A 24,838-nucleotide genomic window follows, 5' to 3' on the forward strand; every position below is an offset into this window, starting at 1 on the left:
AGTCATTTTTGCTTAATACTTTTGAAATAAAAACATCTTTATACCATCTAAAGTCTACAAGTTGTGGACATCTTAAATTAATTAAAACGTCTGAAGCTCTTTCTTTATATTGATTAGGATCTCCAACAAAATGTTTAGTTATAGTAAAAATTAAAGTATTAACTGCATCTTGTGAAGGCTGTCTATTTGTCATTATAACACTTCCATTCGTTTCTCTTTTAACAGCTATCAATATTTTGTTTTTGTCATCATTATTTAAATAGTGATCCCACCAACCTTTCAATTGGCCAATAAAACCAGTGACAATTAAATGGGCTACCTGGGGTTCTGATTTTCCATGATTCTTATAAACATTAGTGAGCAAGGTCATTTCATGTAAAAGGTTTATTATTTAATATTCTGATATTCCATCAATATTCCATTCATATATCAAATCTGGCGAATAAGATGAATTAACAAAAGTATGTCTTTCTTCAAATTGTAAATCAGGGGGAGTAGGTTTGGGGTACCAATTCTTTTTGGGGTATATATCATCAAATCTTCCTTTTTTACGATCTTGCGAGGAGGATCCTAAAGTTAATTTATTAATTTGTAATTTATCTGTAAATTGTGATTAAAAATTGTCTATGTTTGATGAATCTGTCAAGTCTGTTAGTTGATTGTCTTTTGATTCTTCATCCTCTGAAGACTCAGTTCTTCCTATTGTATTTAATTTCATATCTTTGTTTTTTAGTGACTCCATGTCTTTTTGTGATTCTAGTTTCATTAAATCTAACTTCTTATTTATTTCATTAAGTAGATTATCTGTCATGAGTCTCTTTAAAGGTGATCTAAGGTGAGGAGGTATTTCATGAGGGATAAATAGAGGGGTGTTAGATTCAATTTCCTTTTTTATGGAGGTGGAAAGGGGTGTTAAACTGTCTTTTATGTCTTGTAGCTTTTGACCAATTGATTTTAGATATATATTAGTGTAATTATTTTGTTGGATTATGCTATCTAGATTCTTATTATCATCACTTAGACTAGTGTAATAGGACTCCACTACTTTGATTCAATATATCTGAGTTAAAAGGTGGATAAGTTTGATACACCTTTTCATGATTTTTTGTCTTCGTCCATGATAATGTTCTCTCTATTACACTTATTTTTTTGTTATGATAGTCCAAAAAGTCAAAGAAATAAAGTGTGTCTACAAGTTTGTAAAAATGTTACATAATAATAAAAAATTTCAAGCATTATGTCAAACTCAAGTTTCAAAAAGTGCTACATAATTAAATAAATTTGGACAAATTTTTTTGTAAAAACAAAATATTTAGTAAAAAGGTCGAGTTTCATTAGATATAGAATTGTAAATAGTAATGAAGATAGATTTTTAATCAATCTATGAATTATAAGAGAAGAAGAGTTATTGATGTTTTGTTAAAAGTGTTTTCTAAAAGTTATACATCAATCTTTCAATTTTTTTTTTCTTTTTAAGGAATAATGTCTTATTAAAAGTTAAATTATATATTCTATTCAACATTTTAACTAGTTCATTTTTATTTTAGGAATAATAAAAAGCTATCCCTTTAAACTTGGACTAAAAAAAAAATCAGCCATGGAAATTTTTGCTACTCTCTGTTGAAGAAGAACATCTCTTTCTCATTCGGTGGCGTTTGAAGATGATGGTACAAATTGCGGTGTGTACCCACGTTCACATTCAGCCTCGTCTCTCTCCCACCCCATCACCCATTTCACTCTCTTTCTCATGTAGGACTCCCAAATTCGAAACAAAAAGGAACAAAACTTGGAAAACACAAGCAGTGAAGCTTGGTGCTATCACTGCATCTGCTTCTGCTTCCATTTCTGGTTCTGGGTCTTTGAATTCAACAGCTTGTGAGCAATTGGTGCCAGGAAACGACGCAAAGAAGAAAAGGGTGTTTTTCTTGGATGTTAATCCTCTTTGTTATGTGGGAAGCACACCAAGTTTACGTTCTTTTGGTCACTGGGTCTCTCTTTTCTTCTCTCAAGTCAGCCATAGCGATCCTGTCATTGCTGTAAGCTCTCTCTGTGTCTCTTACTCTCTTTTGGTTTAATATGCCTTCTTAGTGAATTGCATAATATGGTACATAGAGCAAAAGCAAAGTCTTTATTTGCTAGTCAAAAACTATTTCATTGCTCAGTTCTTAGGAGTCTAACTATCATAATTCAACTGCATCCCATGACCCATTTTGCAAAACCTTAGTCCCTTTTGTTTCTAAAGTGAAAAAGTCATGAAATATGATGTTGAGTAAGAACTAAGAATAATAGACTCCACACAAACAAGGTATTTTCTACATTGCAATGTTGGGTACAAACGAAAGAAAATAATGGTTTAGAGGCATGAATGAAATCGCTACGTTTATGACAACATCTGTCCCCACACAAAAGTTTTCTAAAGGGTTACTAGCAACTAGCAAGTTTGTCTCTAGATACAACTAAGCCAGAATTCTTCAAGTAGCAATCTTGGAGAATTGTGTGAATTTCGCTAATTGTGTAAAAATTTGTAGAAGACTTAATATGAAAGCTATATTTGTAGACAATGAAGAATGGCATTGAAAAGTTACCTTTGGAAGTCACTTTGGTTTGTACAAGCTCAAAAATTCATGCCATGACCTGTTAATAGTCGTTAGAGGCAAAATGTCTCATTTCCTCTTTTTTTACTGAAAAATCTGGGCATTCTGTAACTTTCCTGCTCAAGCAAGATTGACTTATGATCTCACTCAAGCTAATGTCAAGCGAGTATTGACTGAGCATCCGTCTGACCTTGCTCGTACTCATTCATCCTCATTTATACTCTGCTCGTCTTCAAGCGGATTTTGCCAATTGCCAATATAGCCTTTCTGTTTGCTGGTTGAAGCATTGTGTTTGCCATTTGATGCACTCTGTTTGTCAATCACATTGTTGCTTGCATTGTGGCCACGCTCTAGCTAGCCACTAAACTTTGGTTTTATCTTCATTTTCTTTTTTTTCTTTTTTTTTTTCATTCTTTTACTTCCCATGTAAGATTACTCACACATATTACAACCTACAGTTGTATATAATATCACCTTATCGGGATGAGATTATTAGTTCCCATTGCAAAGTGTATAAAACTCTTCTGTTTTCTGTTGATTATTCAATTGCCTGGCTTACATGGAGTAAAAAATGTAAGCATGTTTCTAGAGTTCTCATTCATCTGCTCTCTGTTATAGGTATAGGGATGCTGCTGAATTGTCAGTGTAAAGTTTATTTTGGTAGGGCATGCCTGTTGATTGTACTTGTATCCTTGAGTAGGGGTTTTGGTAAAGAAGTCTATATCCTGCTTACTGGCTCAAAACTGTTACATGAGATAGTTGTTGAGTTCCATTTTTCAAATTTGAATTTTCCTCTTTTGAAGGTTTTTGATTTTCTCAGTTAATTTAAAGTTAGGATAGTTTGATTGCAAAAAGAAATTATGGTGTAGCATAATTGCTCTTTTTAGAAATGGTGATAGATTTTTTGACCCAAAAAGACAAAAAAAGAAAAGAAAAGAAAGAATGGTTATGTATTTGATTCTCTAATTACTAAAATATTGTTTTGCAGGTTCTTGATGGGGAGGGCGGTAGTGAGCATCGCCGACAGTTATTACCTTCATATAAAGCACACAGGATGAAATTCTTAAGACAATTATCAGCTTCACAAAGATTTTCAAGGGGTCATGTTGGAAAGTCACATGGAGTCATCATGGATGTTTTTAGAAAATGCAATGTGCCAGTGAGATTATGACTATGATTTTTCATGCTTTCTATATTTTATGAATATGCTTGATAGTAATTCTTATGCAATGCAATTCTTTAGGAGTACTTTCTTTACATACCTTGTGTACATGGGGTTCCTCCTCTGCATCAATAATAATTATTACTTTTTTACAAAGAAGTCTTAAGATTCTAATGAATCTAAAGCAGCTTGTATGGTAAGAAGTGTTCATCAATTGTATTATACTTTAATAACTTACAATGAACTTGAGCTGAAATGGCACCTCCTCCCCTTGTAAGAGTAACAAAGAGGATGAGGCCATGGCTTCAACACCTGCTAGGTGTGTGTATAACTTACCAATAAAAAGAAAAAGCATTATGCTTCAATAACTTCTTAAACAATGTGCTTATAAAGGATTTTTAGTTAATGACAATGGTGGTCAATGTGATGTTTTTGGATTGTAGGGAGACTGCACATTTTCTGTGGCTAAATAAGCTTTTCTCATATTATAATTGTCTTACACTTATAATAGTCAATCAATTGGACACAACAATCCAGAAGCACTTGAATGTCCTCTTTTTTTCATTGAAAATATTTTTCTAGAAAAAAAAACTTGGATAAGAATTTTTTTGGATATATGCTGTAGTACAACATTTTCATTATTGAGGGCATATTCGCACAGGTCATAAAACTTGAGGGCTATGAAGCAGATGATGTTGTAGCGACACTTGCAGGACAAGTTCTACAACGGGGCTATCGGGTGGTAATTGCCTCTCCTGATAAAGATTTTAAGCAATTGATTTCAGAAGATGTCCAAATTGTTATGCCTTTAGCAGAGTTAGACCGATGGTCCTTTTACACCCTAAAGCACTACATAGCTCAATATGATTGCAATCCATGCTGTGATTTGAGCCTTAGTAAGTATGAGATGCAATTTGGTATTCATCAATTTTCATATTCTAATTATTAATCTTCTACAACTTCTGGATAAAATTTACATTCTACAAATACCCATGTGCTCATTTTTTCTCCTTTTGAATTTATAAGATAGATAATCTTACCCAGAGAGCAAAATAAGGGGCCACAAGACCACCCCCCATTTCCCAACACCCCACCCCCCCCAAACCACCACATACACAATTCCCCCCAAAGAAAAACTCAATTAATTCCTACAGTTGACATTTAACTAACCACCCCCCATTTCCCAACACCCCACCCCCCCCAAACCACCACATACACAATTCCCCCCAAAGAAAAACTCAATTAATTCCTACAGTTGACATTTAACTATATTTATGTTTTGTTTGCATTCCTTTGGTTGTACCCTTGTTGAGGGGTGAATGGCTAATATTACTTTCCCTGATTTAAGTGCTCACTCCACGTCAACAATTTTACTTTGTAAAGGACATCTCTAACACAAATTTCCTGAAGGGGATACTGAAAGTTTAAGTGCTCTGTTTGGGCAGTTGAACAGAATGCTTTTTCCACACCAAGTGCAACTTTTCATTAATGCCTATGTCATCTTAAATATTTTATGGCCTCTTTTCTTGTATCAGATAACTTTTTTGTAGACAATATTGTGTGTTGGATCATTGCAATTTTTGAATATATTGATGCATCTCATCCTTGAAAGTGTTTTTTGCTTATAGTTTCTCATGTAGTGTGCCCCTCTTTTGGAAGATTTTATGTTGCTTATGATGTTCTCTGGTTTGGTTTAGAAATTTGTAATTTTGGTTCACAAAGAATTATCTAGAGAGAGCCATGGAATTGGCAGAGGGTAGTGAGAACATGATGATAGTTTGGACAATAATTCTGCAGTAATGTATTATAGAGCATTTCATTTTTGTCCCAATTTTTGTCCCAATGATGTGGTTGCTGGTTAAGAAAAGAGTAACTTATGAGTAGGTCTACATTTTTGTTGTTAAAGAATAAGTTGGGAGTTCTCCTTTGGACAGTTATATACAACTTTCATGAGTTTCATCTCTGTGGCTTCATCTGCATCATAGATGGTGAAACCTGAGAGCTGAACCAAACGACCTCCTTTTCAGTTAATCTAGATCATTATTAAGACAACTCAAACTGGACCAGGGAACTGGCCACTATAAATATGTATATAACTATATAAAAAGTTATACTTACTTTCATATGCCGTTCCATACCATGACACACAAGATGAATTGTTTTTGTTTATATTTGAAGAATTTGGAGTGGGGAAAAGCTCTCATGGCAGTTAATGTTGAATGTCTGGTACAAGTGATCTGGTATTAAATTAATTATTTCACGTGCTACACACACCCAAACTCAAGATAGCTTGTGTACTATGTAGAGGAGCGAGTGAAGGAGTGAGGAGTGATGTTCACCAATTCTTTTTTTTTTAAACCATTTCAATGGGCCTACTCGCCCTTTTAGCTTAATTTGTTTATTTGGTCTTGATAAGCTGGGTGCAAACATGATGGTACAACCATTGCTTGGCTAGAGAAGATGAATTCCCTTTGGAAGCCTAAGACTAAGGCAAAGCCAAGCAAGGAGCTTTTTTGGTTTAGAAATAAGTGTCCATTAGTTAATTAGGTCATTAATATTTTATTTGTTTTTTCATTGGAGTCGAGGGTATTTGGGTAATTAGGTAATTGTTGGTTGTAGATTTTGATTCATGTACAGGCTTTGGTCCATGGTTCAATTCATTTAGAAGTTTGTTTACTAGTCTAAGTAGGAATTCTAGTCCTATTAGGAAAAGTTTAGATCTGGTGCCTATATGTGCCATTGGACTCAAATTAAAAGAGTTGATTAATAGAATTTGAGTGTTTGGAGTGTTGAACTTGTTTATGTATACTATTCACATAATCACAAGTATTATTTATGTGCAGTTACACTATTTATATATATCATTTAGACTAGTGTTCATGGTACTGTTCACAACCTTTGAACAAGTTCAATTTCAGCTTCTTCTCACCTCTTTTGCAACTATAAATCAAACCTTTCCCTTCCCTACTAAGACCCTCGGCATTCTTTGAACCTTGACCATTCTTTCTCAAATCAACGTAAAATATTCATCCTGGCTTGGTTTGTTCCATGATAATGTGTTCTTTTGTTTTTCAAATTGGTTCTGGGTTTCATTTTTTATTCAGTGATGGAAAACCAACCCAACCTAAATGAGCTCTGCACCTATAGTTGCAATTGTTTTACAAGTTAATAGATCAGTAGAAAAATATCTCATGTTGGTGGTAAGTTATCATTAGTGATTGAAAATTCTGTTTTGACCCCTATGTAACTAAACAACGGCAATTCTAGAAGTTTATTGTGGATTTTAGCACAAGCAAATATATTAATCACAGATACCAAATCAGAATCAAACACAGTAATATCAAAGCAGTAAAATCAAGAACACAAAGATTTGGTAACAAAGTCGAAAACCAATGAAGAACTTCTTCAATGGAAAATCACTCAGAGATAATCTACCCCACAAGGAAATCCACTGTGAAAAGAGTTACAGACTAACTTACAGAACCTTTGTAGCTAACTCTATTTTACCCATTAGACAACTTGTTTACTTCACTGGAGCAACTCCAAATTGTCCTTCACGAATGACGCGTCTGCTTCAAGATGGAACTACGAGATCTCAGTGCAGGCACTGATGCAAGTCAAGAATATCTGCAGTTTCAACAAAGATATAGGTTTTTGAATTTCTTGATTAAGGGTCCAACATGAGGGAACAAGAATAAGAACAAAGTTTTTTTTCTTTTTCAAGACACAAGGGAAGGCTTTCAAGGTTCTCAATGATATGGCGGCCTTCTTAGCATGAAAATTTGTGCATTAAATGGTATTTATAGGTAGTTTAAAAAGCCAGCACAAAAAGTTTTACAAATAGAATTAGAAGTACGATACATGTGAGGCGAATGTTCAGGTTGCTCTAATGTTTTGCTTGAGTGAAATTCTTCATCCTACAATTCTTCAAACAGCTCCCAAAACTTGATTTCACCTACAATTCTTCAAACATAAATTGCCAATGCTAAATAAATCTTAACAGTGATATATGCATGTGGTGTCAGTTTTTATAGCAACAAAATGATAGTTTCATGTATTTCTTTTCTGCACTACTTTCGTCTTGTCCTATATTAAAGTGAAATCCAGAGATTGAATCATGACATTGAATTTTTATGGGGTAAGGTCAAAATGAGAGAGTTGATCTAATTGATACCAAGGCTTAGGATTCTCTATGGTTGTATTGAGAAACAGTATAATAGAAACAAGGACAAACAAGAAGACGATTAGATTTGTACATTCTTTCTCTTTACAAACTGTCTTCCACTATTTAAATACTACCACCATGTGATCAAATAACAAATATACCACTGGCTATAATGTGTTTTATTTTCTCTTCGTTGTCTAACCACCGCTGTTTTTGTGTAGGATGCATTGTGGGTGATGATGTTGATGGTGTTCCTGGGATCCAACATTTGGCCCCTGGATTTGGTCGAAAGACTGCCCTAAAGCTTTTAAAAAAGCATGGTTCATTGGAAAATTTACTAAATGCTGCTGCAGTGAGAACTGTAGGACGGCAGTATGCTCAAGATGCCCTTACAAAGTACGCTGATTACCTGCGGAGGAATTACAAGGTTCTTGCCTTGAGGAGGTAAAGCATTTCCTTTTTTATTTTTACTTTTCCCTTTTCTTTTTGCTTAGTGAGGGACTCTTTTCCTGGTGAACGGTTTGCCATAGAAAATTCTTCAATCAGAGTTCCGTTCTTTTTTTTTTTTTTTTTTTTTTTTTTTTTTTTTTTTTTTTTTTTTCCAAGTTTCTTCAATCATCCCTAGTTCTTCATTCCTGAAATCACTGTCATACAGGGATGTTGATGTTCAACTTAAAGAGGAGTGGTTGGTTAAGAGAGAAACGCACAATGATTCAACTACTCTATATAATTTCTTCAAATTGTTGGAAGGAACTAAGAAGCTCACACATCAATCTCATGGATCTTATTTTTCAAATGGCTAAAACCCAACAGGTGATTTCTCTCATCTTTTTAAAGAATGAGTCAAAACGAGCACTCAGTCTCCTAGGGCTGGAATTTTTACACGAAGTTTTTGCATTAAAGAATCAAAACAGCAATGAAAGTAAATGTTTGAAGCTCTAACACTATCCAATGGTAGCAATCCTCTTGGATTGAACTCTAAATGGCTTTTGTGCAAATTATTTATGGGGTTGAATAGGAACCTATTAAAGGCTAATCTGCTCAAATCAAATCCCTACGCTATGATTTTTACAATAACATTTGGATGAAATTCATGCATAACTCATGCATAAAAATGGCAAGTTAATATGGTGACATAGCTTTCACATCTCATTCTTATGTTCTACATTTCTGTCTAACGGGATGTTTAAAATTTGAGGCATAACTTATCAAAAAAAAAAAACTTGAAATTTTAGAAAAAAAATCACAAGAAATTTCATATTAGGTGCCTATTCTGTTGTTGGAGTAGAAATTGGGAGATTATCAAATGCTTGACTTCAACTTTTTCAGATGTTAGCACTCACAAAAAGAGAAAAGTTCTAGAAGGGCAACAAATAATTTTATTATGATATAGGGTCTCAGATAATTTTAATGAGACAAGTGTCTGATTTAACTCAGACAATTGTAGGATGCAAAACTTTTTGTCAGAAGTGTTCAAAATACCTACATATTAAAGCCCAATGATTATGGCCATTATACAGCATCTGACATCAAGACACCCCCACCAGTCTCAAATATTTAAAAAATGGAAAAAAGAAATTATGAACAAACTGTGCAACCATAATTTTGTCAAATGGAGGATGGAGATAGATGATTAACCATAATGACATTACTTTCAAAATAAAATTATTTAGCTTGATTTTCCTCAGAAAAATTCACTTTAAAATGCACAAATACTGACGTTAGATGGCAATTAAATTAGACTTTTAAAAATGTTTCTTTTGTACGGAGCTAAGTTTAACTAATAGATCCTTAGTTTCTGCTAAAATAATTAAATCATTGCTGAAAAGACTTTATATATATATATATATATAGGGGTCCTAGTTTAGCATAGATATCTTCAAAGAAATATCTGGAGTGTAAACCTATGTAATTGCCTTTCTTGTAAATTCATTATTTCTCTCATATTCATGTTAATTGACATCTGGCCATAGTTTAGAAGATACCTAGCATAAAGCATATTTAGAACCTTACTATAATTTGATATGATGTTCATGGTTTTTATTCATAGAAAAATAATTTCTCCATTCTTTGATGGCTATTATTAAGTTATATCTGCAATTGGAATTCAAATTTGCAACTTTTATTTGATCAATCTGGCTAAAATAGTCACATTGCCTTACATATGTTCTCTTCAACAAGCAAGTCATGGTTTGTTACTTTGTTATGTTATGGAGTAATTTTATTGAGAAATGGAGGGATAAAGATATCAGAAGAGGCCGAGGGAATAAACCCTTGACAGGGTTTATTTGATTAGCACTAGAAAATGCTCTAGTAGACTAATGTCATTGTCAATTTTGTAGGATATCTCCAGATGAAGAATTAGTATGCTTGATAACCAAGAGCATTAGAGACATTAAACTGACAATTCAAGTGAACTACCATATTCTAGCAGAGAGCTGTAGTAGCTCAAAAATAAAGAGGGCTAAACAGGTTATTAAAATTTGATGTTCCATGTGCAGATTTTACTGCAGGTATGGCTACGCTTTTTTAGTAATGTTTTCGCTCTATGTTTTTTCTCCCCCTTGGCAACCAATTGGTTTTTTTTATTTTATTTTAATTATTTACTTCTTTGCTGGTTCATAGGGTTCTTTATGGAGTGGTGATAATAGAAACTTCACAGGGCATGGTGGCTTGCAATGCGGTCAGGCACCATTCTTATTTCTGAAAGACTATAACAATGTTGGATTGGCTAAAACGGGCTCCAATTTCTGAATGCAGGCTGTTGGAAATCAGGAACTTAAAATTTGATCAATATGTCTATGTGGCGATCCCTGCAAATGCAATTTTCGATGCTTATCTTTTTTTCTTTTTTCCTCCCCTGAACTATATATCTGAGTGGACTACAGATTTATATATTGCTTTCTCTTGGTTATAATGGTTCTTACATGACAAGATGTCAATAGCTTAACCTTGGACCAAGTTTTCCTCATTCTCTTCACCCCTTGCCCTTTGGCATGATACTAAAGATATATTTTTCTCTTTTCTTTCTGGGACATTTTGGTTCATAGTGTAAACTTCTTATGCGGATCATCTTCCCTGTTCAAACTTCATCATCGTTATTGTTATCTTAATTGAAACACATCCCATTTGGTACATTCTTTATTTAGTTCAAGTGGTATATGCAAATTCGCTTAAAACATTTCTGGCAACTAAAGAAAATTGTCTTAGCTTATGCATTCAAATTAAGGTATTGAAGAAATTAAAACTTAGAATGCCACTTTAGTGGGATCTTATTATTATTAAAGGCCTCGCATCTTAGTGGTATTTTTCTCTTCTTTCAAAGAGAAACTTTAGGATTCCACTTATAGTGAGTCTTGATTTTATTTTTTATTTTTTATTGGCCCTTCCAATTACTAATGAAGTCGTGATTTTCACTAACAATTTAGTTCTTTACATTATTTTGTGGTCTTTTCTTTTGATCCTTTTAGTGCTGGATCTGGACTCATACATAACCCTATATACGTTTGACTCATGGTACGTAAATTGGTCGGAGGAAAGGTAGAGGTGGGCAGTTTCTATCATTAAATATTTGTACGGCTATGGTTATGTATGACTATGAGTACATGAAAAACTTGCTACACGTTATATGCACGGCCACCAAAACTCAACATCACATTTAACTATCACATTTAATGCCTTATTGATAGGGATAATCAAGTAGCTTGCCACACATACAAAATACAATGTATATGCACAACCACACAAAATTTTTAGCAATATCCAAATAAGCCTAATTCAAGTCAATCTTGCAAATATGAGAAACTGTGGATGTATGCCTTGCTAAAAAGGGTTCAGGAAGGCTATAACAACAATCAAGTATCCATTTTGAAGTCAATAGAGATTGATTTATTAGGGAATGCAATGTTAGGCGCATAACTTGGAGTTAGGAGTGCCACATTCTTTATGTAAGAGGCAATACAAGCATCCTCGTTACACTTAACACCATCTACACGAATAGATAAAGAAGCCATGATTGTATTTTTATAATAATATAGATATATTATAAAATTTTAAAAATTTGGAAGGAAAAAAAATTCTTGTCTCCTTCCAAAATTTAAAAGTTAGCTCAAAAAATTCAAAAAATAAAATGCCCATTTGACGAATTTATGCGGTGGACAACTCCTCCCAACCATTTTTACATAACATATTTCTAAGTGGTAATGATATCAATTTGTTCAGCTAAAAAGAAATCACACAAATTTGTTCATATCTTTATTATTATTTTAAAAAAAATATATTACTGTGTTTGACACTTTGGCTGTTTACTGTCTAGGATCTTACTTTTTTTTTTTTCCCTCCTCTAAGAAACAAACTAATTGCTAAATACACACACTTTAATTACACTTTCTTACCAAGTTTGAACACATTACTTAACCCAAAGTACCACTACAAAAAAAAGCATAACTCTTGTAGTGGTAGAGTTCTAGGATCTAAGTTAAATTTTTAAAACTTTATGATTTGGGTGCTGCCATGCTACTGTCTTGTTACTTAAACTATTCCTTTTTTCTTTTCTTTTTCTTTCAAAAAAAAAAAAAAAAACCTTAACTACAGGTTAGAAGAATTTTAAACATAATGCTGAGTGGCTAGGCTAAATATTTGTACTTTAGGGTTTTTTTGTTTAGCTTTTTTATTTTTATTTTTATTTTTTTATTTTTATTTTTGAGAAACAAACACAAACACACACAAGGGAGAGGGATTTTTTTTTTTTTTTTACTTGATAAAAATAAAGACCTTTTTTTTTTTAGTTTGAATAATATTAGACATATAATGAGATAATAATATAACATTTAATTGATTTACATATTTTGGAACAGCCCATTACAATATTTAACCTTATAAATTATAAGTCGTGAAAATGATCCAAAATTAAGTTTCACAACAAAATAGAAGAAGGTTTCTAAGAAACTCCTTAATTTATAGTTTATACATTTTTTATAGGAAATTTTATACATTAAAAGTTAAAAATGCTCCTTTCAAATAATTTGGAAGGCAGTGGTGAGAAAAATGAACCGAAAAATTATTTAAGGGCTATTCAAAAATGTTTATAGTTTTAGTTTTTACAGCTTTCTTTTCACTGATAATTTGACTACTTGGGCAGTACTGAAAAATGAAAATAAACCCAAACCAAACACAGCCTTATCTAATCTTGTTTGTCCCAGGATAGGGAGTAGAGTAGAAGAAAGAAGAGATAATAAAACTTTATCCTCATTGGCTCTATCTCTCGGTTTCTGACTTTCTGTTGTTGTCTCCAAATTCAGAGTTCACAAAGCAAACAGAAGAAGAAGAAGGAAAAAAAAAAAAATGCTTCTCCAAACCACCATATCATCATCTCCACCACTTCAAATGCAACACCAACTCCATCTCTCTCATTCTCATTCTCTTCTCCCATTTGGGTCTCTCCAACTCAAGCCTCACAAGCTCTCTCTCCAGGTAAACCAACTACTTCCATCTCTTACCATATATGTATGTGTATGTCTTTCAAATCAAATTATCAATTCTTGTATTTATTACCAGCGGGTTTTCTAGTTATGTGAAGTCTCAGTACAGTAGCTGGCATGCCCAGTGTTATGCTTAATGCTTCTTAAAAATGTTAGTAAATTGAGCATTGTACACACACACACACACACACTGTGCTTCTCCAAAAGTGTGAGTAAATGGAACATTAAGAGTGATATATGAGAGAGAGAGAGAGACGCCCCCACCATTTTTTTTTTCATAAAAATATTTGCTTGACCATAGAATATTTATATCCAAGCAGTGCACAAAACTCCCATTTTTGCAGGGTATGGGAGAGGTGATTGGTAGGCAGACTTATCCCTAAATATTTTTTTGGAGAGGCTAATTCTTGTATTTGAACCTGCGACTTGTTGCTTTTGGTGCAAGGCACTCTAAGGCCCAACCTCTTAGACCTATAATCTAAAGCAGAAAATGATTTTCATTGTAAGATGAAACTTTATACTCTTTATAATCTTAATTGTTCAAAATTTACCTTCATATCATAGTTTGAAGTAAAACTGAAGCCAAGTTACAATCCTGATCAGAAAGAAGACTTTTTTTACTGTTCAATTGTTTCGTTCTGAGAGTGATGTTAGCAGTTAATGGGTGAATTTCGAGCGCAAAAGGGTTATAAAATGGCGGAGCCTAGAGTTAAATATGAATAGAACTTGGTTGGTATGATTCAGAGACTTGAAAGAAAAGAAAATCCAGTTATTGGACTTGAATTTAGACAAATGGGCTGTTGTGTATGGGTGGGTGTCATGGGCTACATTGGTAAGAATCTTGATGTAACAAATCACTATTGTGATTTGTTGAGAATGGCCATTTCTTGAACTTCTGATTTTGTAATGTCCACCTGTTGCAAGTCACTTATTCATTTGGGCTGCAAAAAATGCATTAGAAAAAAGAAGAAGAAAATTTTCTTTCCTTTTTTTTTTTTTTTGGGTGTTTTTGGCAGGAATGGTGAAATTTAGTTCTTTACTTTATTTTCTGTTATTTTGATCCGTTTAGTGTTGGTTCATGATTCATACATAACCCTATATACATTTGACTTGATACTGTCTGATTTATTGATGGATGGTATATAAATTGGTGGAGGAAAGGTAGGGGCGAGCAGTTTCTACCATTAAATGTATATATTGGCACACTAGGATGCACCAAATGGATGGCCACAAGGCCATTCAGATTTTACTGACATGCAAAGGTTAGTAATTGACTGTTCGCAGAGCTGGCATATTATTGAGGAGCCAATCCTTTCCAAATTCCATGAATTGGAAGATGTGATTGGCTGTAAATAGTAATAAAAATCAGGGATAGGTTATTTGAGAATCTATCCCTAGAGATGTTACATGGAGACCTCAGTTTTTCTTCACTCTATGCTCAAGTTAGACTCAGTCCATCAGTAATTGTACCCCTGTGTATTATAATTTCAAGATTTATTCCACTACCTGATTACTGATTAGTCTTGTTAAGAAGGTCAAAGTTTGAGTGTTGATTTAACAATGCAATATCAGTAGAAGCTCTTGCATGGTTGAAAGAGTATTCAAATTATATTTTGGAATAAAGAAAATGAGTAGATAAGTGATTGAGCTTGATGACAAGGAATTTTTGGTAGTCCAGTCTGTAGCAGGGTGGAAGGATATATAAGGCATATAGCTTAAGGACAAACATCTACTGTATGTTCTCTCTGTAGCAGGTGATTTTCATGTAGCTCATCTATCCTTTTATAATAGGTATAGATATTGTCTTGATAAAATGAGACTAACGTTGCACTGGTTTCAATGATTCCCTTTACTCATTTATTGTCGTGACTTACCTGTATGATTTTAGGTGAATTTGAAACTAGATACATTTTGAGAGTGAGTTTCATGCATATACAGAAAGATAGATGGATGGATGCTTGTTGATCATTATGGGGGAATTATAATGTGGACTCATCATGTGATTGTTTTGATGTTTGGAGTTTTTTTGGTTTACTTGATGTTTGGATCTTTGTTTTCTTTACAACTGGAATTGAATTCAGCAGAGGGTTTAAATTAGTTGTGTTTAGGATATTAGAATTTTAAAGTTTACATTTTTTTCTTTGTAGATTAAGCTACAGAAGAATTTTAATGAGAAAAGGGGATCTGGGAAAGAAATATCATTGTTCATAAAATATTCCTTGGAATTATTGTGTTCATTTATGCAATTTAAAGATATGTCTGATTAGATTTTGCTAGTGGGCACCAAGACTCTTGTAGTTGAGTGGCATTTCTGTTCTCCTTTATGAGGAGAACTAGGGTTTGAATCCATCTCCCCCACTTATTGTAGTTATCAAAAGATTCTGCCAGTAGGCTTTTTGTGGGTTCCCATTAGAAAATTAAAATTATGTATCTATGGTTTTATGATCTAATGCTAATGACTGTGGTTGTTGATGTGAGATCCTTAATTTTTCCACAAATTTGTGCTTAAAATTGGCAAGTAAACTTTAAGAAGGTTAAAATAAGTTTCTTGCTCTGATGGACAGACAAAAATTTGCAGAACCAGGAGAGTTATCTCTCTCTTCCCTCTTCCTCTTAATTCAACTCAAATTATCTAGTAAAGATAAATTGCACAGATTACTCACAAATCCTGTATGATAGGATTTGATTCTTTTGTGATGAGATGACTTAAGTTTGTATGATTATAGATTTTATTGCACAACACAATGTGAGACAATCCAGAATATGAAACAAGTTGGTTTAAAATATAATTATTTAAATTTGCTGTCCTATTTAACTGAATTTTTTTTCAAATAATACTTTGAAATATTTATTTCATCTTCCTTGTGAGCAATTTTAAGTTGCTTTGTTTAAATAGATCAAACCTATATAGTATGCCTCTCTTTCTAATGCTACTAGTTTGTTGGAGAATATGCAAGTTTCCCTATTGCTTTTAATGCTGCTATTCACCACCCAGGCTATTGTTCAGCGCAATGGTGCACCAGTTTTGATAAACTCTACAACAGGCTATGGAGTGAACCTTATTAGATTTCCCAATTTTCAGGTATGTGTTCTGATATTCTTTTCACAAATGTTGCTGCATACAACTTGCACTTATGTGTGAGTGTGACTCTTCTCTATTCATATTAAAAAAAAAAAGGCATTGGATATTTTATTTTTAATTTTCTTCATTTCATCTTTTAATCATGTCTGTCATAAAGACCTCTAGTAATGGAGATCCCTAAGGATCCAAGAAAAATCTGATCTAATGAAAAGGGGGTCTTGGAATGTAGCTTTTATGCCATGGTAGGAAAATTAACCCAATTAAGTCTGAAAAGTGTCCAAATGTTAGTTTTACTAGTATATGGTTGCTTATTGAGTCTGAAGTTGCTTGCTGTGTTTCTAAGAACTTAAATGATCATCCCCATACATCTCTAGTTACTTACTTTTTATTCTTTTGTGGATGAAGGCAGATATTTCAAAGGGAATTGGCAATGGGATTCCTTACTTTAAAAAACTCTGAGAGTAATTCCCTGTTCTCTGCTTTAATCTTTCATGTATTATCTCATTTTAGTGGCTAAACCATCAGCATATTGTTGTTTCATATGGCATTTAACTAGGAAACAAAATTCATATTTGAAAACATAAAATTTGAATGTTATTTATGCTTCATTGAGCATTGTTTTGACATAGACATTGTCTGCCTGGTTAGATTTATCTAGGTTCTTTTAGAGCCCTATATAATGACATCTTTTTACTGGTAAGTAACACATGCACCCAGTGGATCTTGAACCCAAGTTCTCACCCTCCAACCAATTATCATGTGAGAAGGAAGTACTAGTTGAGCTAAAGATCATTGACAAACCCTTTATAATGACATCAATATATACCCTATAACATGTTTTGTATCCTGAAAGTGAGAATGTACTTCATCAACATGTCAATTTAGGTTACAAACATTTACATTGTGTATCAATCATGTGATTAAGTTTGCACGGTCAATAAATAACTAATGATGATGGTCGTGCCCGTAATGTTTGATCTGATCAAGTCAGTGATGCATATTCATATACATGTTGCATCTGTGCACTTATGTGGGTGTGTGTGCACATGCATCTGGACTTCTGTTCAAATATATTATTAGGGAACTTCTAGGTCTTTATAAAATTGAGCTCTCATTCTCTCTATCTTCCTATCTTAGTGGGTTTTCCTACTGATTGAGAACTTCAATTCAGCTCATTTGGGATTGGCAATTTCCAACTTATATAGAGTTTTTTCCATTAATTCATGGAAGTTAAAAGACATTTGTATGCAAATCATGAGAAAATCAACAACTAGATTGTCAATTGCATCCTTAGGCTCTGTATGTTTCACTGCTAATCTTCCAGGAAAACAGTTCCTGCATTTTACGGTGTTTGGATTGAGGAACAATTTGGTCAAGGAAAATGATATCTTAGTTAATGGCAAAAGAAGGGGTAAGAGACAGAAAATAACTTGAGCTTTAGCAAAGTGGAAACCATATTCAGTCCCACAGCCAACAAAAGAGCCAAGAGCTCAGAATTGCCACCTACATTCCCAAAGCTTTTCACTGAAGAACAACTGTCACCAATAGGAAACTATCCTAGGAAGCACGGACACCATTTAGGAGTGTCGTACCTGTGTTGTACTCGTGACATACCGGTGTCATATTGGCCATTTCATTTTATAATTTTCTAGAAATTGCTTGTATCACTGTGTCGTACCCGTTTCTCATACCTGTGTCCATGTCTGTGCTTCCTAGCAACTATCAGTGACCAGCTCCACCTCCTTTCAACCCACAACCACCTCCCACCACCAGCCCCCCCCCCGGGGTGGTGTGTGTGTGTGTGTGTGTGTGTTTATTTATAGACAATTCAAATCCACCTCTACCATGTTCCCCTCTCTCCCTCCACCTCCACCACCACCACCACCATAATGCATTCACCTCTCCACCTCCCACTCTCCCACCCCACATTCCTCATCTAAGCCTACAACACCTCCCTTTGCAAAACCTTTGTCAAGGCTGCACAAGTTTTGACAGCCTTAAGTATGTGGTCACTTATCTCCTGGAGACTGGAGTAGACCTGGTGAAGATGTGCCTGTGATCTCTTGGTTATGAGGATTGGATGATTAAGGCTTTTTGTGAGAAGCACCATTTCTGTAGGGTGATGAGCAACAAGCAGGATAAAATGGAGATTGTTGTTGGTGAAAGGTGGTAGAGCTGAAGTGGGTTGCAAAAGGAATTCTATTTTTCCTGTCAAACCAGGAAAAATAGTTTTCGGTACAACTGAAAGTTGTTCATTTTCCTGAGAAAATTTTCCGCAGAAAAAATTTTCCTGTGAGGGGTAGTTTTCTGCGAAACAACTGGAGCCTTAGGTTTTGTTTGAGAATTATACATGTCCTACATTTTGAAAATGTCGATCGGTTTATATCAGTTCAGCTTATGGAGTAGGATCAGTACATTTATCCTGAACACTAACTTTTATGGTAATCTCTTTCAACCAGATAATGGTTCAACATTTGAGTTTTGGATATTATTCTGACAGTCTGCGCACGATTTTCACATCATAGCCTTTTCACAAGTTTTTACTTCAATTATTTAACATCATTTTAGCCGACCCAAAATTTTAAGACTAATTGTTGTTGTTGTAATGCTTTGCATATCATTATTTTGATATTGTCATTGTATTGCAGAATGTGTAAAGAACCATTTGATTATTGAAGATATTGAAGATGGGAAAAGACCATTAAATTGGGTATCTGTATTCTCATTTGCACAAACCTTTTGGTTGATTAATGCACAAGTGGCACATGCAAATGAAAAAATCAGCACAAATGTGGTTTATGAGATCGGGGAGTTATTTGAATTAGGAATCCAGCTATCATATTTGCTACTATTATTAGGTTTGCTTGGGGCTGGAACCTTCTTTGTGATTCGTCAAGTCCTTGTACGCAGAGAACTTGATCTTTCAGCTAAAGAATTGCAGGTAAGAGCCCATTTTTTCACACCATTCTCCTTATAGGAAAATGCTTGGTAAATACTTCACAACCCCCCTGAACTATTTTAGAACTTTAAATGAAGACATTTGATTTTTTTATGAGCGCCCACACCCCCCCCCCCCCCCACGCGCGCGGTTGTTTTGCTACAGTAATGGACACTGAATAACATTACTGTTTTTTTCCCCTTACTAAAAATTTCAGGAACAAGTAAGAAGTGGTGATGCCAGTGCAACCGAGTATTTTGAACTTGGTGCGGTGATGCTGAGGAGGAAATTTTATCCAGCTGCTACTAAGTATTTGCTTCAGGCAATTGAGAAATGGGATGGAGATGATCAAGATCGTGCCCAGGTATGATATCTTGGACCTTTAAATATCCCTTTGTTTCAACTCTTTTCTCTAGGAGGCTGTGTGGACTGTTATAACTGTAGGTATCATTTTTTGTTTTGCTAAGGTAGTAGACAGGATTATAATTATATTACAGATAGAAGCAATGTGGTATTATTATTGTAAGATTCTTTTGTGGATGTAGATTGTGTTTGTGTGTTGTCTTAAAATTGCTTATAATTAAAATCTAGCATTCTAACAACTGGCCTTTTAGACTAAGTGGTATCTTTCTTAAGGAGGTGAGTAGATCTGGGGTTGACTTATTATGTGTGCTGTTATAGTATCTGGAATTCGGGAATCTTCTATTATTTGGTGAAAAAAAAAGATCATATTTTAAACAATGGGGTTCATAAATTGAATATTGAGTTTTCAATTTTGATGGACATAGTTGTATGTTAGTGATTAATGCAAGAGGCAATTCATTTTGATAATATAGGTTAATAAGATTTTCTCCTTATTAGATCTTCAACATGCAATAATAAATTTATTTCTACGTCTTGTCTGTGACCTATCTTATAACACAAAATTTATTTATTTGATAAGTAAGAAAGAACACAAAATTTATTTATTCTGATTCACTTCATTCCATAAAACTAGGTCTTGTTTGGTGGTCTGTGTATAAGTTATGGGATTGGATCTAATGGGATATTGGATATTGGAGCAAGCCTGGATTAGATTGAAGAGAGAAGAAAATTTTGTGTATCTTACTGCCACTCATGTCATTGACGTTCAAAATTATTGACTTTGCCACCTACCAAGTATTACCAATCATTGCTCACCCCCCAGAAAACTGCCATCACCCATAACATCCAAACTCTTCAAACTTTATCCACCAACTGTTAAAAACCTGCTCAATCTTCACTCTCAATGCTGGCTTTTAGCTAAAATGACAGGCAATAGAAGGTGAGGTCGGGGGTTGAAGGTTCACCTGGTACGTATATGGATACCAAATAATTTTTTATTTTTTAAGAGAGAGAGAGAGAGAGAGAGAGAGAGAGAGAAAACCACCCTTCACCATAATGCCTCATTGCCAAAAGTGTCCCAACTACAACCAAACTCAATAATCACATCAAATGAAATTAGAAGGGGGGAAGAAAAATAATGGGGGAAAATCAGTGACCATATGGACGATGACATAAGATGACCACCCAACCAATGACCTTATGGATGGAGCCTACTACTAGTTGGGCCTCAGGTCTAATCATTTAATTTCTAGGATTAGTTACTTAATAAAAGTGGTTAACATTTTTTTTCCTAATTGGTTTAGGAATTTAAATCCTTTTGTACTAGGTTAATTGAATTAATATAATTGGTTAGATTTGTTTCATTTCTTGACTAGGATAATAAATTTAGAACTCTATTTAAAGAACTTAGAATTTAGTTTTGTTTATAGTTTGATTGAGTAATAAAATGTTTTTTTTTTGGGTGTTTTTCCTTCAATAACTTGGTGTTCGTTCCAGGCAACCCTAGGTATTGATTCCAAAATTTTGTTTTCACTTGCTTGGTGTTGATTCCAAGTACGTCTAGGTGCTGATTCCAAGGCTTATTTATATATATGTATTTTTTTATCTTTTGTTTATTCCCAAATTCCTTGAAAATTTTGTACTGCATCAATGCCACTATTTTGGCTTGTTTATTGATTCATCGATTCAAGTACTGCATCTTATAAAGGCAAATAAAACACATCTAAGCATGCTAGCCTACTCACATGCATTAAATTAGCAAAAGAAAAATGCAAATGTATGCTTATTGCACAAGCACTTCAAAGAAGAAAACACAAGTGCTTCAATTAGATTCTCTGGCATGCTGCAATTCAAATATATCATTTAATTTATCTTGGATTAAATTGTAAATTGTATTTAGCGGAGAAAAAAAAAAAAAGAAATTGTAAATTGTATATTACTACATGTAAAATGGTATTAGTTATAAAGCACAACAAGCTGAATTCAACAAATAGCAAATTTATATGAATGATAAGGATTTCATTAATAAAAAACTCAGAGAACAACTCCTGCTGAGCAGAAAACAAAGCTCCAAAGGGAGGCACACAGAATGTACAAACAAAAGAAACCAAATACAAAAACACCAGGAAGAACCACAGAGGGCACCGTAGAATTTACATCAAAAAAAAAAAAAAAAACTAGACCCAATTTAGCAAATTGAGTACATCAAGTAGGCAAAACACAGGTAGGTGTTATCCACATATTGAACATCACAAACAACAAATTAATCTTGCCTAAAGAGTGGATCATTAACATGGTTCCTTGTATCAAGCAGATTGTTTATTTTATTACATTTTCCATTTATTTAGGTGTTGATTCAGACTTTAGATTCCTTATGTGTTAGGCTGCATATGCTAGTGTGATAAATGAAACCTGTCATTTTTTTTCACGGTTTACATGCTTTTAAAAATTGGCATATAGTTGTAGCTCTTCTACAGTTCTTTCTTAAAGCTAGTAAGTTGGAAGCTGGCTGATTTTCATTTTGACCTATCAAATATTTGTAAAGGCTTACAATGCGCTAGGGGTCTGTTATGTACGTGATGGGAAGCTTGACAAGGGAATTAAACAATTCGAAACAGCTGTGAGGATTCAGCCAGGCTATGTCACAGCTTGGAACAACCTTGGTGATGCCTATGAGAAGAAGAAAGAGTACAATTCTGCTCTCAAAGCATTTGAAGAAGTGCTGCTTTTTGACCCTAACAATAAGGTGGCACGGCCTCGACTAGACGCTTTGAAGGACCGTGCAAAAATGTATAAAGGAGTTTCTGTGAAATCAAAGGACAGATGATTTGACTGAGGATTTCATGCAGCATGTATTATTTCTAACAATGATCTATGGCTAACGAGCATATACATGTATCAAGAACCTCATTTTGGTTGGCATGGCACAGAGCTTTGGATAAACAGTGAGCAGATGTTCCATGGTTTGAATGGATTTTACTTATGAGGGGCCTCTGAATGAATCATCCCAATTTGTTTTTTCTATTTTTTGTAATGCCTAAGAAGAGTATTTGTTTTTTATTGCACTTTGAAGAACATTTTGAATGTTTATTTTTTTTTTTTTTTTTTTTTGTTTTGTTGAGCAAGAATGTTTATGATTTGTATGACATGACCCCCATTATATGTGTTATTGTAATTTTAATCATTATCTTATTTTTATTTGTTTGGTAAAATAAAGTCATTGTGTGTTTATTATTTTACTTTTTATCAAAAACTTATTGAACAACTCTCATAAATAATTCATGCTATGCAGGCGAGCCGCCAGAATAATACTGTGCTTGGGAAAAGGTTAAAAAAAAACAAAAAACAAAAAAGCAAAAGTAAATTGCTTTTGCTTTCTCAACTGTTTTGCAAATAATCTAATTTTTAGCATTTTAGAAAATAAACTGACTTTTAACTTTTTGTCACGCATTTAAATAAAAATTATCAAGAACTATATTTTTTTAATAAATACTATCAACTAAACAACCGAAAACTGCCTGGTATTCAAATTGATACTAAATAAATTGCTGGATTACTTTTTTTTCTTCTCAATAATAACTTGCTGGACTACTTATGAGTATGAGTAAGTTGTCATTTATTTTACCCAAATTGGAAGACTGTAAGACTTTCGAAACATTGAACTTGAACTTGTAACTTACTATGCAACAAATCTAAAGTGGAGTTGACAATCATTTTGTAGAGCTCTAAGAATAGCAAATCCCACAAAACAAGAAAAAGAGATGCACTCTCTCCATAAACAAAAGATGAAAATGATATGAATGGAGATTGTTCTAAAGAAACACCCATGTCCACTAAAGTCCATAATCATTTTGTATTTGTTGTATCACATTTCAAATAAGTCCTTTTCATTTCACAAGATAGAGATTCCAATGTCACCATCCTCTTGTTGTCATTGCATATGTCATTAGTGTGAAATCATTAATGTCGTGTTGTTCTCAAGCCAATGTGAATCATATAAACTTATGCTAGACTTGGGCCTGGTCTTCACTCTTGAGCCTACTAAAAATGATTTTCATGTTGTCATGTCATAATAACATAAAGTCATGGGGCTGCAATAAGATGAAGGGCATGGAATACATGGTTGGCACTTGGCAAAAAGGTCAAGTGTAAGATGGACAAGTGTGGTAGTCTAATTAAAAGGAATATGGCACCTGGCTTTCTAACCACCCACCACAAGAACTTGACCAGTTTATTAATAGTATTATAAACCCAACTCTTTTTCACAACATTTTTATATTTATTAAAGTGGTTGACTGAGCAGTAAACACAACTTTTTACATAGATTTATCATTTTTTTATTATTATTTATAATGAACCATTTTATTTGTAGCATTTGTACTATTATTTATAAGAAAAATGAATTTGGAACAATATGTCTTACACAAATTCTCTATTCCACTTTTTGTATTCCGCTATATAATCTACCATGATTCTAGTTTGTGGCCATTCCAATTATTATTTATTTCTATCCGATAAGTATTTAGCTCAACGTTCCCTATTGTCTGTGGGTTTGAGCTCAATGCTACATTTCATTTGCATAATTGTAACACCTATGCCTTTGTTGTGGACAGCTTGTATTGGGTTTTAAGCAATCCCAATTTTTTCAAACCATGCGTAGAATCCATGAGCCCAAAAAAATAGGCGTTGTCTTGTTGTGTTGATGCAAGTTGCAATATCAAAAATTCAAAATGATTTGATTGGGCTTGAGTTGACTTCCGCAATATAGCCCATAAAGAGTGGGGTCAAAATCCTACGTGTCTTCCAAGAATAGAGAAAATTGGGCATTAACAAAAAAAAAAAAAAAAATTTCTTATAATTTGGGAAATATGTATTCCTCACTTGAGAGGTGAGATAAGTTATTCTTGATGTCTACGGATTTCTTATTTTATTAGAATATAAATTTCTTTCCCAGCCAAAAAAAAAATAAATATATATATATATATAATTTATAAATCTTTATAAAATAACAGGGACGAAGTAATCCACCTCCACTTCTCTCCATTTTTCCACCT

At 33.7% G+C, this 24,838-nt stretch overlaps 2 protein-coding genes across 3 annotated transcripts; both read left to right on the forward strand.

Annotated features, from left to right (window-relative positions):
* Window positions 1–1,547: 1,547 nt before the first annotated feature.
* Window positions 1,548–11,058, forward strand: LOC112017372 (uncharacterized). The gene is made up of 7 exons (XM_024049828.2): window positions 1,548–2,036; window positions 3,583–3,753; window positions 4,418–4,652; window positions 8,143–8,365; window positions 8,577–8,734; window positions 10,264–10,434; window positions 10,547–11,058. The coding sequence occupies exons 1-5, from the start codon at window positions 1,662–1,664 to the stop codon at window positions 8,722–8,724; spliced, it is 1,152 nt and encodes a 383-aa protein (XP_023905596.2). The 5' UTR covers window positions 1,548–1,661; the 3' UTR covers window positions 8,725–8,734; window positions 10,264–10,434; window positions 10,547–11,058.
* Window positions 11,059–13,120: 2,062 nt separating this feature from the next.
* LOC112017360 (tetratricopeptide repeat domain-containing protein PYG7, chloroplastic) lies at window positions 13,121–22,976 on the forward strand. 2 transcript variants are annotated; one of them, XM_024049815.2, is made up of 6 exons: window positions 13,121–13,393; window positions 16,397–16,483; window positions 16,893–16,944; window positions 19,132–19,424; window positions 19,639–19,785; window positions 22,330–22,976. In XM_024049815.2, the coding sequence occupies exons 1-6, from the start codon at window positions 13,265–13,267 to the stop codon at window positions 22,609–22,611; spliced, it is 990 nt and encodes a 329-aa protein (XP_023905583.1). In that variant the 5' UTR covers window positions 13,121–13,264; the 3' UTR covers window positions 22,612–22,976. The 2 variants fall into 2 exon arrangements, with proteins under 2 accessions (XP_023905583.1, XP_023905584.1); XM_024049816.2 differs by lacking the exon at window positions 13,121–13,393 and having other exon boundaries at window positions 16,398–16,483; window positions 16,889–16,944.
* The last annotated feature ends 1,862 nt before the right edge of the window (window positions 22,977–24,838 follow it).

Source organism: Quercus suber, unplaced genomic scaffold (assembly GCF_002906115.3).
Source record: "Quercus suber isolate HL8 unplaced genomic scaffold, Cork oak 2.0 scaffold_13, whole genome shotgun sequence".
NCBI classification, from domain to species: Eukaryota; Viridiplantae; Streptophyta; class Magnoliopsida; order Fagales; family Fagaceae; genus Quercus; species Quercus suber.